The 18204-nt window shown below is 44.5% G+C and overlaps 1 protein-coding gene across 1 annotated transcript in view; it reads left to right on the forward strand.

Moving 5' to 3' along the window:
• The first annotated feature begins 2271 nt into the window (after positions 1–2271).
• The window catches only part of FAM124A (family with sequence similarity 124 member A), a 62954-nt gene continuing 47021 nt past the window's right edge, over positions 2272–18204 (forward strand). Inside the window, exons 1-2 of the mRNA XM_063102325.1 lie at positions 2272–2502; positions 16703–16734. Coding sequence (XP_062958395.1) covers positions 2432–2502; positions 16703–16734 — 103 coding nt within the window. The 5' untranslated portion in view covers positions 2272–2431. The remainder of the gene's footprint in view (positions 2503–16702; positions 16735–18204) is intronic.

Raw genomic sequence — 18204 nt, forward strand, 5'->3', positions numbered from 1 at the left:
TGCTCCGGGAACTGTTCCAGATGTTGGGGATACAGCAGAGAACAAAACCCTCTGTGCTCCTGCTCTCAGGGAGCTGGCATTCTGGGGGTAGGGATGGGAACAGAAGAGCAGGCAATTAGCAAATAAATTTGTTATCTGCCAGGTGCTGGTGGAGTTATGAAAACGAGTAGAGCAGGATACTGCAATGTAGGACTAGTCAGGAAGGCCTCTCTGATGAGCGTCCATCAGAACCGAGTCCTGAAGGAAATGTGGAGGAGGTCTTGCAGAAAACCTGGGAGAAAGTATTCCAGAGAGAAGAAACAGAAAGTGCAAAGGCCCTGAGGCAGAAGAGGGATCAAATTCAAATATCCCTACCTGAGAGAGCAGCCCCTGACACTCCAATTTAAATTACAGTATGTTCTTTCTTTCTCAAGGCACATTATTATTTCTTTTATAGTGAGTTATCTCCATTTGTATTTTATATATACTAATACATATATTACGCGCACGCACACGATTTATCTGTTTAATTAGTCTCCCCTCTGGATTGTAAGCTCCGTGAGGGCAGGGATCTTATCTGTTGCTATTTTTCCTCATTTGTATGAGGATACTTCAAAAAGTTTATGAAAAGGTTCATATTGTCTTTTTTTTTTTTTTTTTTAAAGATGACCGGTAAGGGGATCTTAACCCTTGACTTGGTGTTGTCAGCACCACGCTCACCCAGTGAGCCAACCGGCCATCCCTATATGGGATCCGAACCTGTGGCCCTGGTGTTATCAGCACCGCACTCTCCCAAGTGAGCCACAGGCCGGCCCAAGGTTCATATTGTCTTTTAATTCTACTCGCATTTTCCTCATATACCTAGAGTTCATCCTCCTGTTTGGTATTTAAATAGCTATTGAATGAATCCATAAATTAAAAATAATTATTAATGACCCTCTGCAATACATCACTCACAATATCTCTTGCCCTGTTTGAGAATTTTTTTTTTTTTTTTCAGAAATAAGCACATGGGAGGAAGGTCTCCCTCAAAGAACTGATTTGATCCTTTTAGTTAACGAGTTCAAACTGAGTATAATAAATCCATTTCTGTTTTGGATGCAAGGAGTTTTAAGCTCAGTATAGACAATTTAGATTTGGGGTCGGCACACTTGCCCATTTTTTTTTTCTTGATGATGAGATTGGATTTCTATTCCGCTCTTGTTAACTGAATTTCTCTTAGTATAAGTTATTTAAAATAAGAATCAGAAAGGAGGGATATTTAGGTAGCTAAGCAGAGAGGAAAAGTAGCAGGGAAGGGGAGAGGGAGAGAGGAAAGAAAGTATATTCTTCTTCATGGTATCACTTGTCACCTAGAGTGACATTGCTTGCGATCGGGAATGTAGCTAGCTCATGCTTTAAATGTAATGATAGCCGCCTGCGACTAGCACTTGGCATGTATCACGGTCCATGCTAAGTATTTTACATACATGGTCTCATTTAAATGACAACAGAAATAGAGGGTAGATATCAATATCCTCGTCTTACAGATGAGGAAATTGAGATTCAAAGAGTTCAAATACCTTGCCTTAAAAGAAAATAAAGTAGAAAGGAATGCCTTCTAATGGCTTGGACAAGGCTGTCAGGATTAAATGCAAGTTGTTCGGACCCCCTTCTCCCTGCCAGTTTGCCTCCTGTCTCACCCTACTCACTACTGGCTGACGAAGGTACTTTGAAAAAACATCCATTATCCCCTTGCTGCAACAACCCCTGAGCTCTTTAAATGATTTTTTAAAGGCATTTTTTAAAAAATAGCAAAAGAATGCAAGACACCTATTGTAAACCGGCAAGTTGGGTGGTGGGAAGCCACTCAGATCTGTGCTGAGAAAGGTGGTAATAAATTCAGCGTTGGCAATTCTGAGGAAACTACACATAAGAAACCACCCAGATGCTGAGCTGGTCCCAAAAGGGAAACAGGTCCCTCCCTGCTTTCACCGTGCCCTCGGGCATTCCTCGGTGAACCTCCGGGCAAGCCCTGGGACTCCGGATTCCGGGAGGTAGGGCCTCGGGGAGAGGGGCGGGTGCCACGCGCACATTCGCACCCCCACAGCGCGTGCAACCGTAAATACACGCCACACGCCACGCACACATGCACGCGGCCTCACACCTCTCGCCCACTCACGCGCACACACCACGCAAGAGCGCGCTCCACGCGCACGCGCACGCGCGCACCTCCGGGCGGCGAGGCGAGGCTAGGCGAGGGGCGGGGCGGGCGCGGCCGCTGGGGCCCGCGGGGCGCGGCCGGGAGAGGGCGCGACGCTGGGGCCGGCGGCGGGCACCCGAGTTGTTTGCCGGCGTCCCGGCCGGGCCGCGAGACGCTCCAAGGGAGCCCGGCCGGCTTGGGCTGGGCTGGGCGGACTGGAGGGAGCGCACCCTGGGCCACCCGCGAGCCGAGCGCGACAGGACGCGCGCCATGGACCCCAAGGCGGGCGGCGGCGGCGGCGAGGAGGATGACTGCGTGGACTCGGGCGCCGAGACCGGAGGGTGAGCCGCGCCGGGCGGGCCGCGGGTGGGGGGGCGCTCTCTGAGTTGCGCGGCGGCTCTTCCCGGTCCGGTGTTCCCGCCCGAGCCGCTGCGGAGGGACCCGGGCGTGGGGCTTTCCCACCTGCCCGGACCCCCGGGGATGCCAAGGGGCCGAGAGCTCGCTCGCTCCCGGGCCGGGCCCGGGGCAGAGCCGCGTGGCCGGTGGCTGCCCGGGCAGGGCGGGCCGCAGCCCTCAGCCCGTGGGGAGGAAAGTGGAGGGACTGAAGGTTCCCCGTAAACCCATCCCCGCCCCTATTGCCCTCCGTTATCCCGTGAGGCGTTGTGGAGTGCCAGGCCGGTGTCCCCTTATCGTCATGGTTAGAGGGACAGGAGATGCTCTTGCGCTCGTTTCCACCTTCCAAGGGGACTTTCCTCCGGTAGCTCCGGAGCCGCCTGGAGTCCAGCCCTGGACTTGGGAGAGCGGGAAAAGCAGGACGGGACACCCGGCACCTACACAAGTCTTTCAGAAGTCAGCTAAGAGGATGGATGGCCTTTCTCCTTTCATGGCTTTATTGTGGGACTTGAGCCTACGCTGCTGAGACTCCCTCCTGGGCTCCTCCAGCCCCCGCCGAACTTCCTCTCCTCTGAGCGCACCTGTCCCCTCCCAAAGCGCCTGCCTTTGCACCGGCGGGAGGGAGACGGTGCTGTCTGTGCTCTAGCGCTGCTTGTTTAGAGAGGCGTCCTCTTCGCTTCAGCCGGCTCAAACAATTCGCTCAAACCTTTGGAGACTAATTAGTCCTCTCCCAACAACACTGTTTTCCTGAGTGGGCCAAAAGACGAATGCCTTTTAGGAGATGAATGTCATTGTAAAGGCTTCCACCCAGCCCCTATCTCTCGAGGATTTTCCTGTGCAGCGTCAGCGCCACAGCCAGGATGCGGGTACTGAGCCGGGAGGAAAGGGTGTCTTTTCCTATCTGGAGTAACCCTGGAGGGCGGGAGCTGCCCAGATTATAGAAAACCTTATTGCTGGAAGATCGGAGAGGTATTAAACTAATCTCAGGGATTGACCACCCTGGGAGGGCAGATAGAGAGTCCAAGCCGAGAATGAACCCAGGATTCTGAGCTGATTCCGGGAAAGGCTCCCCGCACAGCCCCTCCTGCCTCCCAACCCCACCCTTCCTTGCAGCCTCCACCACAGCTCGTAGTCCAAATCTGGGACTCCCTAGAGCATTTACCGAGCGGTGGGCTTTCCCTGACATTCCGACTCAGGATCATTCCTGGTTCACTACAGCACCCAATTATAACCTGATTCCAAATACTGAACTCCCTTGCCTTTTCCCACACTTTGAATATGTGGCATTTATCAACTTTAATTGAAGGTCCTTGCCTTTTTTTTTTTTCCCCCCTGTCTCTAGTTAGCTGGACCATGAATAGAAGAAACAGCAAAATTAACTAGTTCATTTAAAGCTAGGTTAAATAAAGCATATACTAGCCCATTAGTTTTTAATTTGCAGAGCTCATGTAAAACAGATATTTTTGTTTTCCAAGAGCTCCATGTTGGAGAAGGGAGAGGAAGCTCTGACCCAGGGAGTGACATCACCTCGGGATCAGGACATCAGTATGACAGCTGCCAGGGCCCCTGTGAGGGCTCACTGATCATGCTGATACCAGAGCTTCTGTTCTCTGCCTCTGCCACTAACCTGTGTAGTTGTAACAGAACAGAATGTGTAAAGAATTCTTATTGCATTGCTAGCATCCTTATGCTAAAGGTAAAGATAAAATGGCATGCGTTTAAATAAAATAGTTTCAATGTGTACTTATTAGTCTTGTATTTGCCACATCTTCATATATCCCTTGAATTTTAGTTTAGTTATCAAAAAAGCTGTTCATAGTTTCCCTACTTTTCTGGAGCTTGTCCCATCCCCCTTACCCTGTCTACCTTTCATATGGCTACCTGTTGAGACTGCATATTAAGCACATAGAAAGCACTCAGTAGATGTTTGCTAACATTATTATTTTCAAAATGCAAATCTGATCTTGTTTCTCTACCTTCCAAACTTTTATGACTCTGTCATCTGTAAAGTGCCAAGAATTTAGCACTTACTGTGGCTTGCAAGCCCCAATGTTATGGAGACCCTCCTTCTCTCCCTGGCCTTGTTTCTCTGCAGGTCCTTCTTCACATCCTGCACCTAGACACATCCAACAGGTTTTTTCGTTTCCTTACTTTTGTCAAGCTGCCCTCTTTGCCAGCTATCCTCTTTCCACCTGGCATGCCTGTCCACCCGGTGAAACTCTACTCTTTTTTCAAGACTCAGCTCAAGTGACACATCTAAGGCAGTGGTCCTTGATTTGGGGTCTGTGAATGATTTCACTTTGTATGCAAAATGATGTGCTTTGTGGATTTTTATGAGAAGAGAGCTTATTTTTTATCAAATTCTCAAAGTAGCCTGTGATCCCCTCCAAACCAAGTTTGGGCAGGGTATGAGAGGTTTCATTTTCAACATGTGTCCGAAGTCTTGAGAGATATCCAGGTAAAGATGACGAATCAGCAGTTGGGTATATTGTCTAGAGCTCAGAGAGGTCTACATGATGACATTGCATTTGGGAACTGTCAACCTTAACATTGCAATCAAAGCTTGGGAGAGATTAAATCAACTGAAGATAATAGCAAACACTTATTTAGCATTTACAGTGTGCCATGTACTGCTCTAAGCCTTTACATATTTCATTGGCTCATTGAATCCTTCAACAACCCCATGCAGCAGGCACTTTTTAAGACCACCCTTGAGAAACTAAAACATTTAAATCTTAGGTAAAGGAGGATGCACTGATAAAGGAGCCTGAGAAAGAGCAGGCATGGGATAAAAAAAGAAAGAACGTGATATTGTAGAAACCAAGGGATGTTTGAGTTTTTGAGAAAGGAGGGAGAGATTGCCTGTGTTACTGAGAAACTAATTAAGATGAGGAATGCCAAGTGTCTTTTCTTGAATGGAGATAATGAAGTGAAGGTAGAGCAGTATTTGACAGTGGGGTGGTGGATGCAGAAGCTGGATGGGTGTGAACAAAACATAGGAGCAAATGATTTTAGGCTATTGCTTGAACTGATTATCGATCCTTTCAGTAGCATGATGAAATAAATGATTCTGAGAAAGTTTGTGGGTCCCACTACCAGTGGGCAGACTGTGCTGGTCACTTTGAAAGTGACAACCACAAGAGCTGCCTGCTGGCATTCGAATTCTGGCTCCTCCACTGAGGAATTGTGGAACTTTGAGCCGATTACTTAACCTCTCCCTGCTCTCAGTTTCCTGCTCTGTAAAATGGGGATGACGATTATAGTACTTACCTCACAGTGTTGTGAGGATTAAATGAGTCTATATATTTAAAGGCCTGAGAACAGTGCCTGGCATAAGTAAATTCTCGGTACATTATTATTCTCATCATACTACTATTATTGTTACAAAGAACACTCCAAATGATAAACTTAGAGTTTTATGTAATAAAAATGGTCACCTTACTACCATATGTTCATTATACTCATCATAGTAAGTGCGCTGATGCTTTTAAATACCTTAAGCAATTTGATTATTGAGAACATCTGAGAAACGATAAGGCATGCCTCAGTATTATAACTATTATTTTGCAGATGAGGAAACAGAGGCTTGGAGGTCACATGGCTTGTAAGTGGCCTGAATTAAAGCCTGGATCTCCAGCGTGCTTTCCACCTAGTGAAGCTGCCTCTCAAGGAGTCATTTGATCTGTAATTAATTCTTGTTTTCTGCTCAGACATTTTCTTTTGCTTGAAATGCTGCCTTTGCTGTCTGACCCACCTAATACAGTCTAAGACTAAAAGCAAACTAGTATTCTTCTATGGCAATTGATGTCATTTTGAAACTCCCATTTTCCAAATCCACTTGAAAGCAAGCCTTGTACTTCTGTGTATTTTCTGTTAGAAAACACTGGCAAGTCGGCTGCTGACGGTGGTAAACTATCTTGAGAAACATAATCCCTTAGTAGAGGGACAGGCAGTTCCTTGTAAACCCAAATAAAAGCCAGTGCTTTATAACGACTATTTCATTACACTGTTTCTGTTTCAAGATTTGGCCTCTAAGCCAGTCTTTCAGATGTGACCATACCTGATGAATGATTTTCATTCAGTAGTTTCGTCTGGCACTAATGGGTTTCCACTTCCATGTCGGCTGTCACTAAGCTTCTGAACATGGAGAGACAGTCATATCATGCCCTGTGTTTTTGGGTAACCTCCAACTGATATTTCACTGTGACTTCAGAGATAAACAATTCATGGGTCTAGAATTTAAACAGGTGGATGGGAAAGAATAGGTGGAATAAATTTTAAAATAGGACAGGTTTTTTAAAAAGGTAAAAAGGAAAATCTTGTGTAGAACACAGGATGATCTATTAGTATTCTATTATTTTTGTGTTCAAGATGGAGTTAGTTAACTCTAAACTACCATGGTATTTAATTCAGTGCACTGAGCATTAGCAGATAAAGTCCACGTTGCATTGAGCTGACATTTTACAGAAACGTCAAGGTCAATTTTATAGAAATGCCAGGATCAATTCTTAGGCTATGATTTTCCTGGTGTTATGGCCAACATCTGACGGGTAAAAGAAATTTGCCCACGAGAACTGGGTGATAGGAAAGGGAAAAGAGTTTATTTCTGGTGGCCAGGGCTACGCAGGCCAATCGAAGTGCGCAGCCCTGAGTTGAAACCTCTTGCAGCTTTTATTTTTAGCTAGGCGGGCATTTTTCGCACCTGACACAATCTAGCCAATGCAAGCAAGCCAGCGATACATAAGCTAATTTTGTGGGTAGCCTGTAGCCCCTCTCCACCCTGGATTCCCCATAGGGACTGTTCAGGCTAAAATGGCAGAGCCACCTAAAATGGCGTTGGCCATGCTACTCTGTTTATTCCCCCATTTATTTTAGCAAGTGACTTGTACAGAAGCAGAATGCATATGTTAAGGTCAGTAGGGGTTGGGGCGTCCTTTAACATGCCCCTCTGTTGTTGTAGCTATAGCAAATCATTGCTATCTTAGGAGCTGAATTTTTAAAAGCATGTTAAAGTCTCTTTAGTCTTATCTTAGTTGGGCAGTCGGTGGTCTGGATGCTCCAGCAGTCGGTGTTGGGGTTTGAGTTCGGTGCCGGTTTGACGTGAGTCCACCATATCCAAGCATCCTTTCCGGCAACCTTTACAGCTGTGGGTGTGCTGAGGATCACCGGGTATGGTCCAGCCCAGCGGGGCTGGAGGGACGAGGCAGCTAACTTCTTTATGTACACCAAGTCCCCGGGTTGAGGGATGGGTGCGGGTGGCTCCTGCTTTGGAAGGGAAGCGTTAGCATTTAGTTTGTTTCTGATTTGTGAACAAATCTGTTGTAGGGTTTGAAGTTCCCCCAAAATAGGGGCAGGCAGCTTTTGGGGGTCAGCCTCCATTGGCACCCTGGGTAATAGACGTGGGGGGTGACCGAAAAGAATTTCATAAGGTGTATATCCCTGTTTATATGGGGAATTTCGTACCCTTAATAGTGCAAAGGGAAGGAGGTCTACCCAGTTTTCACCAGTTTCTAAATGAAGCTTAGTCAAGGTTTCTTTTGAAGTTCTGTTCATGCGCTCAACCTGTCCTGAACTTTGAGGGCGGTAGGCGCACTGTAACTTCCATTTTATTCCCAAACATTTGGCCAATTGTTGGGATATTTGTGCTGTAAAGGCAGGTCCATTATCTGACCCAAGGGTTGTAGGTAGCCCAAACTGGGGTAAAATTTCATTGATTAATTTTTTACCACTATAGAGGCTGTTTCAGACTTGGTAGGAAATGCCTCAACCCATCCAGAATATGTATCTACTAATACAAGCAGGTATTTGTATCCATACCTTCCAGGCGTAACTTCAGTGAAATCAACTTCCCAATGTTCTCCTGGAGTATTACCTGTTTGTCGAACTCCAGACCTGTTTAGAGTTTACTTGAGTACATGCAAGGCATCGGTTAATTAATGATTCAACAATTTTTAATGCATTATTAAAATTAAATGATTGTCTAATTAATTCTAGTAGCTTTTTTTCCCCTAAATGGGTGGCTTGGTGAATTTCATGAGCCAAGTGTTGACCCATTTTTTCTGGTAGCCATATGGCTTTGTCCTTTGATTCATACCACTCAGTGGTTATGTTTTTTTGGTATCCTGATGTTTCAGCCTTTTCCTCATCTTCTGGAGAGTACTCAGGTTTTAATGGCAAATGAGGTTGTGGTAGCAAAGGTGCTATGATTGATGTCACAGTTGGTTGGAGTGCCACTGTTTTAACAGTCTTATCAGCAAAGTTATTTCCTTGAGTTTCTACAGTTGCTCCCTTTTGGTGTGCCTTGCAATGAATAACTGCAACCTTGGTTGGAAGCCAAATAGCTTCTAATAGTGCAAGAATTTCAGGAACTTTTTAATTGTCTTTCCTTCTGAAGTGAGTAACCCTCTTTGTAGAGGGCCCCATGTACATGTACAGTAGCAAAGGCATATCTACTGTCAGTGTGGATATTTACAGTCTTACCTTCACTAAGCTGAAGGGCCTTTGTGAGAGCGGTAACTTCTGCCCGCTGGGCTGAGGTCTGGGACCAGAGAGCTTCTGCCCATAGTACTCGTTCAGGAGTAACCACCGCTACACCTGCATACCTGAGTCCGTCAACCATGTAGCTGCTGCCATCTGTGAAAAGAGTTAGCTCCGCCTCCTTGAGAGGAGTGTCTTGGCAACCCTGGTCGGTTGCCCTGGAAGGCGGCTAAGATTTCAAGGCAATCATGTGTGACTTCGCAGCAGTCAGGGTCACTGTCAGGGAGCAAGATGGCTGGATTTAGGGCAGCCGGGTTGGAGAATGTAATATGTTCGGGTTCAAGCAGTTGGGTTTGGTAATGAGTTAACCTTGCATCTGAAATCCATTTTCCTGGTGGGGTTTTTAGTGTAGTCTCTACCTCATGAGAGGTAACAATATTTAGGGGCTGGCCCAAGGTTAACTTATTAGTTTCTTTTACTAGGAGTGCAGTTGCAGCTGTAGCTCGTAAGCATGTGGGCCAGCTGGTGGCCACTGGGTCCAGCTTGTGTGACAAGTAAGCCACCGGTCGTTTCCATGGCCCTAGATCTTGGGTTAGCACCCCCTTTGCGATGCCCTTGTTTTCAGCCACAAATAAGGTAAAAGGCTTTTCTAGATTGGGCAGTGCCAGGGCTGGGACCTGCGTAAGAGCGGCCTTTATGTTGTTGAATGCCAATTGGAGTCTCTCCGTCCAAGTAATTTGATCCCCTGGTCCCTTAGTAGCCTCATAGAGGGGCTGGGCCATTTCAGCAAAGTTGAGAATCCATAAGCGACAGTATCCTGTGGCTCCTAGGAATTCTCGAATTTGCCTTTTAGTCTTTGGCTCTGGTATATTTAGGATGGCTGTTATGCGGTCAGGGGACAATTTCCTTTCCCCTGTGTTTAAGATATATCCCAAATATGTCACCATCAGGGAGCAAAGTTGGGCCTTTTTAGCGGATACCCGGTATCCTAGGTATTGTAAGGTCATTAATAAATCCCCTGTGGCTTATTTACAAATCTCCAGGGTGGGTGCAGCCAATAGCAAGTCATTGACATATTGTAACAGTGTTATATTTGATCCCCACTTTACCTTGAAATCTTGGAGGTCTCGACTCAGCGCTCCATCAAACAGCGTAGGTGAGTTTTTAAACCCTTGGGGCAGTCTAGTCCATGTTAGTTGACCAGAGTAGCTTCCATCTGGGGCTTCCCATTCGAAGGCGAACAGAGGCTGGCTGATTTTGGCTAGGGGCAGACTGAAGAAGGCATCCTTTAAATCCAACACTGTATAAACCTGATGGAGGGGATTAACCAGGCTCAACAACGTATAGGAATTTGGTACAGTTGCATGGATAGTTTCCACTCTCTTATTGACTTCCCGGAGGTCTTGGACAGGCCTGTAGTCATTTGTGCCTGGCTTTTGGACCGGTAACAGGGGAGTATTCCAGCTAGACTTGCAAGGCACTAGTATCCCTTCTTGTTTTAATTTATTGATGTGAGGTTCTATCCCTTTTCGTGCCTTTAAAGGAAGAGAGTATTGTTTTACTCTGATGGGGGTGGCAGTTGCCATGAGCTGGACCACTATTGGAGGTTGGTTCCTTGCTAGCCCAGGGGGATTAGACTCAGCCCAGACCTGGGGCACAAGTTTCATGTAATAATCTAGCAATTCTTGGTGGTTGGAGGTTTTATCCTCCTGCAATTGTTCTGGCAAGAGCTTATATTCTTCGGACAAAGGCAGTGTCACCAAAAGGGTGGCAGGTTGCTCCAAGCTTAGTGGAGCAGCCTGTGACTTAAAAGTGATAGTTGCTCCCAGTTTGTGGAGTAAATCTCTGCCCAATAAAGGCACTGGGCAGTCAGGCATTAAAATGAACGAATGAGTGACTGTGTTCTTGCCTAAGTCGGTGAGTCACCCTTCTGTCCATGAACAAAATTTTAGTTTTCCCTGTGGCCCCTTGAATGGCAATGGGGGGCTTATTACTAGGCAATTCTGGTTTTTTCAGTACAGAGTATGTAGCCCCCGTGTCCACCAGAAATGATACTGGTTTTCCGTATAGTAGGCACATTTGTCTTTATCCAATGGTGGGCGTTTTTTCAACCCCATCTTGACAGCTCCTTTAGGGGCCTGAGGTTTCTTGGGTTGGCCTTGTGTGGCCAGCAGAACCTTAGTTAGTCTTTTAAGCTGCTTATCTTCAGGTAGATCGTGATTTGTGAAAACCTTTTGGGCTATTTCTACCAACTCTGAAAGAACCTTGCCCTCAAATCCCTCTAATCTTTGCAACTTCTGTTTTATATCGGGTGCAGACAGAGCTACAAAGGCCAAATTAATTGCTCTTCGATTTTCAGGTGCTTCTGGGTCTATGGGTGTATAGATCCGGTATGCCTCTAGGAGGCGCTCTAAGAATGCACCTGGAGATTGGGCGGGCTGTTGGATTACTTCACTAACCTTAGATAGGTTTGAGGGATTTTGGGCTGCAGCTCGAACCCCTCGTAACAGGACCTGGTGAAACCAATCGAGAGCCTCCTTACCTCTATTACTACTTGGGTCTCAATCGGGGCAGCGGGTGGGGAAAACAGCAGCCAATCGCTCAGGGTCATCCGTGGGGAGACCATTGGGGCTCAGGACAGCCCATTGGGCCTCTCGGTGGACTCGTTCACGTTCCTCAGAAGTGAACACAGTCTGTAACAATTGTTGGCATCATCCCAGGTGGACTGGTGAGTATAAAAGACAGACTCAAGCAGAGAAATGAGACCGTGTGGATCGGCGGAAAAAGAAGGGTTCTGGTTTTTCCAGTTGTAAAGATCACTGGTGGTAAAGGGAACATATACCATAAAAGGGCCATTTGCCCCTGTGGCCTTATGCAAGGGGAAGAGTCCAGGAGGGGAAGCAGTTGAGGAAGGTGAAGAAGGGGAAGCAGAGGAAGGAGGGGACACTGGTGGGGCGGGACTGTGGAGACGATAAGAGGCCCCAGAGCGGGTGTGTGTGGGAGAGAGAAGTGGGTCAGACACTTGGGTGGGGTCCTCTGCGTAAGGTGGAGGGCGGCAGATCAGGTCTGGCTCCTCTGGAGCGGTTGATAAAACTTGCTTAGGGGCAGAATCAGGGCGCCGCTTTGTCAGGAGAATGGCAGTGGTTTCTCGGCGGAGAGCATTTTTCTTTAACCCTGGAAAACATCTTTTTAACCAAGGAGGAGGGTAAGACAGAATTTCAATCCAAATGAGAATATAAGGTATCTGATCAGGGTGTCCGGGTTTTCCGAAGATGACCCGTCTGACAGCCTGAGCTAATGGGGAGCTAAGAGAGCCCTCTGATGGCCAGCGACATTTCACAAAGGACTCGCAAGACTTCGGGGTCCACGGAGGCCCCAAAGTCTGCAGCCTTCTCTCGGAAGGTGTTAAAGTCCATAAGAAAACATTGGAGGACAGTTGGTCTGGAGGATGCTTGTCCCACGATGTCCTGTGGAGCGGAAATGGCCAAGCTACACTTATAACAGACAACACGAAACGACACTTATAATAGACAACACAAAACGACACTTATAACAGATAACACAAAACGGAACTAGACGAACAAAAGGACTTAAACACAGACCAAAACTAACAAGTGATACGCATATAATAAAAGATTTTAAAATCAAAATGAAAGTCCCAACGACCTAAAAAAGGTCCCAACGGATCAGAACGATGTCTCGTTTGATCCAGGGAAAGAGGCATCTATGGCTGCGTCCAGCCGAGCCTTTTTCCCAACCAAGGAGTCGACTCACCAAATTCAATGGCGCTTGCCGTGGGGTTTGTCTCTCTGGGGCTGAAGAACGTCTTTTCAGGAACTCCCCCCTAGAGATCCAAAAAGTCCCAGGGCCAAAAGGACGGTTCTCAAGAGGCTTAAGGGATCCTGGACGAGCCCCCAAATGTTATGGCTAATGTCCGACGGGTAAAAGAAATTTGCCCACGAGAACCGTGTGATAGGAAAAGGAAAAGAGTTTATTTCTGGCAGCCAGGGCTACGCAGGCCAATCGAAGTGCGCAGCCCTGAGTTGAAACCTCTTGCAGCTTTTATTTTTAGCTAGGCGGGCATTTTTCGCACCTGACACAATCTAGCCAATGCAAGCAAGCCAGCGATACATAAGCTAATTTTGTGGGTAGCCTGTAGCCCCTCCCCACCCTGGATTCCCCATAGGGACTGTTCAGGCTAAAATGGCAGAGCCACCTAAAATGGCGTTGGCCATGCTACTCTGTTTATTCCCCCATTTATTTTAGCAAGTGACTTGTACAGAAGCAGAATGCATATGTTAAGGTCAGTAGGGGTTGGGGCGTCCCTTAACACTGGAAAAGAATTTAAGAAAGTATTTGTTTTATATATAAATATATATAAAAAGTGGCAAATAGGCTGCTGACAGTTGTAATATATAATCCCTGTATATATAATTGCAATTAAAATACACTCAAGGGTCTTCATCTAACTTTCTATTCATTGTTGGCACAAATACTAAATAAATATAATACTAAAGAAATATTTGGAAATGTGGCTGTATATATGTTAGGTATATGAAAATATATAATCCTTGTATTATTCTGCTTATCTCGATTGTGTCCATAAATTTTTCATCCTAAAATTCATGAATTCACCTTTTACGCTTCATCTGGGCCAAGTGTCTCATGCAGAGCCAGCTGGGTAAATTCTTATGATGTGAGACCAATAAACAGGAATCTCAATGCAGGCACCCTAAAGAAGTTGAGGTGTACAGGGTTCTCCAGAGAACCCTACTCAGATATCTGGTTGTTCTCTGAAATTGAACCTATTTATGCACAAAATTGTTTCAGGCTTTACAGTTTCTGTTTTACTGGCAGCGTTTCCAGTAAATAATCTTTTGGGGTTATTTGGAAATATATTTTAAGAGCTATAAAAGTGTTCATACTTCAACTCAGTCTGTATTTCCACTCATGCTCATTTTTCTAAGAAAAAGAAAATATAAAGCCATATTCATAAAAACCTCATTGCTGTGTGCTTTGTAAAAGTGAACAACCAGGAACAATCATATAGCAACAAAAGGGAAATGATTGAATAAATTATAGTATAGCACTTCATCTAAAATGATAATTACAGAAACCATGTAGCCGCAGGTTCTGATGCCATTAAGTGAAAGAGCAGTCCCAAATTGTATCTCCGTTATTATGGCAGCTGTGCACAAATTACACACACTTAGGATCAGAGGCTGGAAAGCAGTATGAGACTTTAGGTGACTTTTCTTTCTATTTGATTTTTGTTTTGACAGTGGGCAGGGAGTCAGGATAGGCAGAGACCATTCATCATAGAGAGAGGCGTGTGTGTTTTACACTAGCAAGCTTGAATTTCATCCAGAGAGAGACATCAGATTTGTGCTATGCAAAGATTGGCTGCTATCTGGGGAGGAATTGGAGCAGGATAAGTGTGACTTAGAAGACTGACCAGTTGGCAGGCCTGCCCCTGGAAGTACCTTTAGTCTCGAGAGATATGCAGGGATTCCTAGAGGGGCATTCATTAGACTAGCATCTGTCCTAAAATACTATCATTGCACTTCAAAGTAGATTCTTGAGCTGTGTTTGAAATGTAAATTTCATTCTATATACATATCCATCTGTATGCAGATCTTTAAAATGTATGCATATGTGAATCCCATCTGCTTTAGGAGTATTTGGAAAATCTTAGCTGAAAATACTGACACATTTTAATAATAAAAGAAATAGTAATGTTGCACATTCTTATCATATGTTGTATTTGAATAGTCATGAAATTTCTTTAAAGTCTGGCCATCTTAAGATGATCATATCATAATGGAATTGTTTCCCTGTTGCATTTACCACAGTGGATGTTTGTTGAGTATTCACTGCATTGTATATGGTTACATTTCTAAGTATTGCCCTAAAGTTTATTTATGTCCTGCCTGGTTCCACAAGGAATTTAATGCACCAATGTTGTAGTTACAAATCCTGGGTTTCAGAATGTCACTGATCTTGACTCTCTTCTCCTTTAGTGGGTGTGTCACCATACCCTAGCCAACTCATTCTACCTTCTGACTCCTTCCTTGCCACCCATCCTGCTCACTTAATCCAAGCCCTTATCATTTCCATCTTCCTGATCTCCATACAATAGTATCACCTTAGTTTCCTAATCACAAAATAAGAAATTGAATTAGATATATGTTAATGCAGTTTGTAATATATAAAGGGATGTGCAAATGTTAGTACTGTAAAAATTCAATGATTCTATGACTACTAAAGTGTTTCATTTGAAAAAGAGAAAACCACATACTGTTTTTCTACCATTTTGTTCCTGTACCAATAAATCAGTGCATCGTTCTATATGAGTGATATAGGTTATTTTAACTAGTAAGAGGTATGCTTCTTTATGACTTTTTTTTTAAGTTTTGTATGTACTTTTTAATATGGTAAGAAGCTCAATAGAATTAAAATTGGATGATTCCAGAAAGGCAACATGAGACCAAGGAGATAAAAGGAGTGTATATCTATAAAATTAAGCATAATTAAGCAGTTTATTTGCATAACTACATCCCCTAACTACCACAGCAGAATAAATCCCTACATGCCTAACTGATTAATTTCCTACTGAGAATGACTTTGGGACACTGGGGGAACAAAATAAATAGTTTCTTTCTTTTTTTTTTTTTTTTTTGTCTTTTTGTGACCGGTAAGGGGATCGCACCCTTGGCTTGGTGTCGTCTGCACCGCGCTCAGCCAGTGAGCGCACCGGCCATTCCTATATAGGATCCGAACCCACGGCGGGAGCGCCGCTGCACTCCCAAGCGCTGCACTCTCCCGAGTGCGCCATGGGGCCAGCCCCAAATAAATAGTTTCTATACCAAATTCATTGCCAGTGAGGAAGTCTTAACCGCTGCACAAGTAGGGCCGAGACTTGGTAGAGATTAAGCAGGGCAGGTCCTTGGCCAGGTTCCTATCCTCACACAGACTGAGTGCCAGCAGCTGATTTTCCAACATAGAAACCAAATGGGTAATTTCACCCTAGCCCTAGCCCTGCCTTTTCTCTTTCCCTATCACAGCCCACATCCTGTTACTCTGATATCCAGTGGGATTTCTTCTCAGATGGAACTGAAATCAGTCACCATCATTGCGGATTTGTGTTTCCTGATGGTCGTCCCATACCTCTACTGTGGAAGCCTTCACAGCCAAGATTCTGTCCCTCCTCTCACCAGATCCTCTTTGCTGCTTATGTAAGCAAAGAGACTTTTCCCCATGGTATGGTGTGAACACTTGAAGGGTGCTCATTTGCAGTGGCTTAATCTTCAGAGAGTCATGAACTGTTTTGAGAATCTGTTGAAAACTTTGGGCCTTCTCTCCAGAAAAACCATTCAAAAATTTGCCAGCAAATTTAGATGGCTCAGGACCTCCCAAATCACATCAGGGGGATTCATAGAGACCATATGAAGAAGCCCAGATTTCTAAAATGCCTCTAAAGTTTTGCTTTCAAATTCAGACATAGTATTATTCTGCATAAAATGAGCCTCAGCACCACAGTTTTTAATTTGTGATGTTTCTTTCCCAGTTAAATGCTACTTACCACTGACTTTAACATTCTAGCTGCAGTAAATTATTTGGTTAAAGAAAGATCACGTATAATCCTGCTAATACTGAGGTCTTATGTTTCAGGTCCGACTACAGCCACCTGTCTTCCACCAGCAGTAAGTATCTTTTAAATGTCATTCACATTGTCTTAAAAGTCCTGCAAGGGGTCAGTACCACAGAGACCATCTGTGTGTATGGTAATGCTTTAGTAGTAAGCAAGAATCACCAAAGGCATCCTTGCCAAAAAAATGTGATGCAGAATGCTTTAACTCTGGACGTGGAGGCTTTTCCTGGAGAATTGGTCATACCTTGATTTTAGTACTAGATCTGCCACTACTTTCTCTATGGAAATTCAGCCTGAGGGATGTGGCCTAGGCTTTATAAGATGTTCTGGATGCTTCTAAGGACACCTTTCTCTGAAGAATCTGAGTTAACTCATTTCATTGAACAAATAGGCTAACAGAAAGCTCAGAGCACAGTCTCTGTGTCCATGGGTGCTCCAGTTCATCTGTTGGCAGATTTCTTCCCTTGTATTTCTGCATCTGCAGGCAATTATCACTCCCTCCCCTATATGGAGGGAGCGTCCACCTCTGACACAGTCCTGTAAAGTGTATTAACAGCAGTACTGATGTAGGTTATAATTAGGGAATTTAGCTATCATTTCTCCATTTAAATGTAGCTAAAAGGAATACAGACATTTTTAACAATCCATCTTCCTTTATTTGGAAATCCTGGCTTAAAGGTGATTATTGTATATGGTTTTAAAAAAAAAAAAAGTTTGGGAATATGTTTATAAAGATTCTGAGCACTAAAAAGTGCTTATATTTAATATCAAATTATAAGTAAATGTATTCATGTGAAATTATGCCTCATGTCCAGAAAGAATTTATAGTGATTAAAATCACTGCATAAATGACCCAAGCCATTCAGATTGATTAGACACTTACTTTAAAATAACAAAAAATAATTTGTCTTACAATAAAAGCCCTGATTTTTAGAATCTGTAAATACTGAATTGTTTTACCCTACTTCACTTCCTGTTAAACTCTCAGTTCTAAATAGTTCCCAAATGGAGAAACACTTAATTGGATTATTCTATTTATTGATGCTCTGGCTTAGTTTTTCCTTTGCAATAAAAGACTGCAGAAAGCTGTATATCTGGAATTGTAATTTAGTGTCAAATTATATTTAGTTATTAGTATAACTGCAACGAGCAATTTCTGATCATTTTCGCCATCTGGAGAGACCCAACATTGCCCCTTAATTATTAAGAACCGTTAGTAGTAATGAGAACAATGCTCCAGTGATTTGCACACATTCCCTGAAGCTTGTGCATTCCTACAATCAGAGAAAGCTCTCTTGAACCCTCTCCCTATACCACCACTTTCTTCCCACTCAGTTTTGCCCAGAGGCTACATTTCTTTATGAATGATTTTTATTAAATACTTGCATGTAGCCTTTGCTCAGTTGGTAGCCCTCGAACCAGTCCTCTGGTTCACAACAAAGCACCTCTCTAATCATCAAAACTGAGAATTTGGTGTGGGGTGTTTTCCTTTCCATTGTTTTAATTGCGGTCTCTGAGTTCG

Source organism: Cynocephalus volans, chromosome 7 (genome assembly GCF_027409185.1).
Source record: "Cynocephalus volans isolate mCynVol1 chromosome 7, mCynVol1.pri, whole genome shotgun sequence".
NCBI classification, from domain to species: domain Eukaryota; kingdom Metazoa; phylum Chordata; class Mammalia; order Dermoptera; family Cynocephalidae; genus Cynocephalus; species Cynocephalus volans.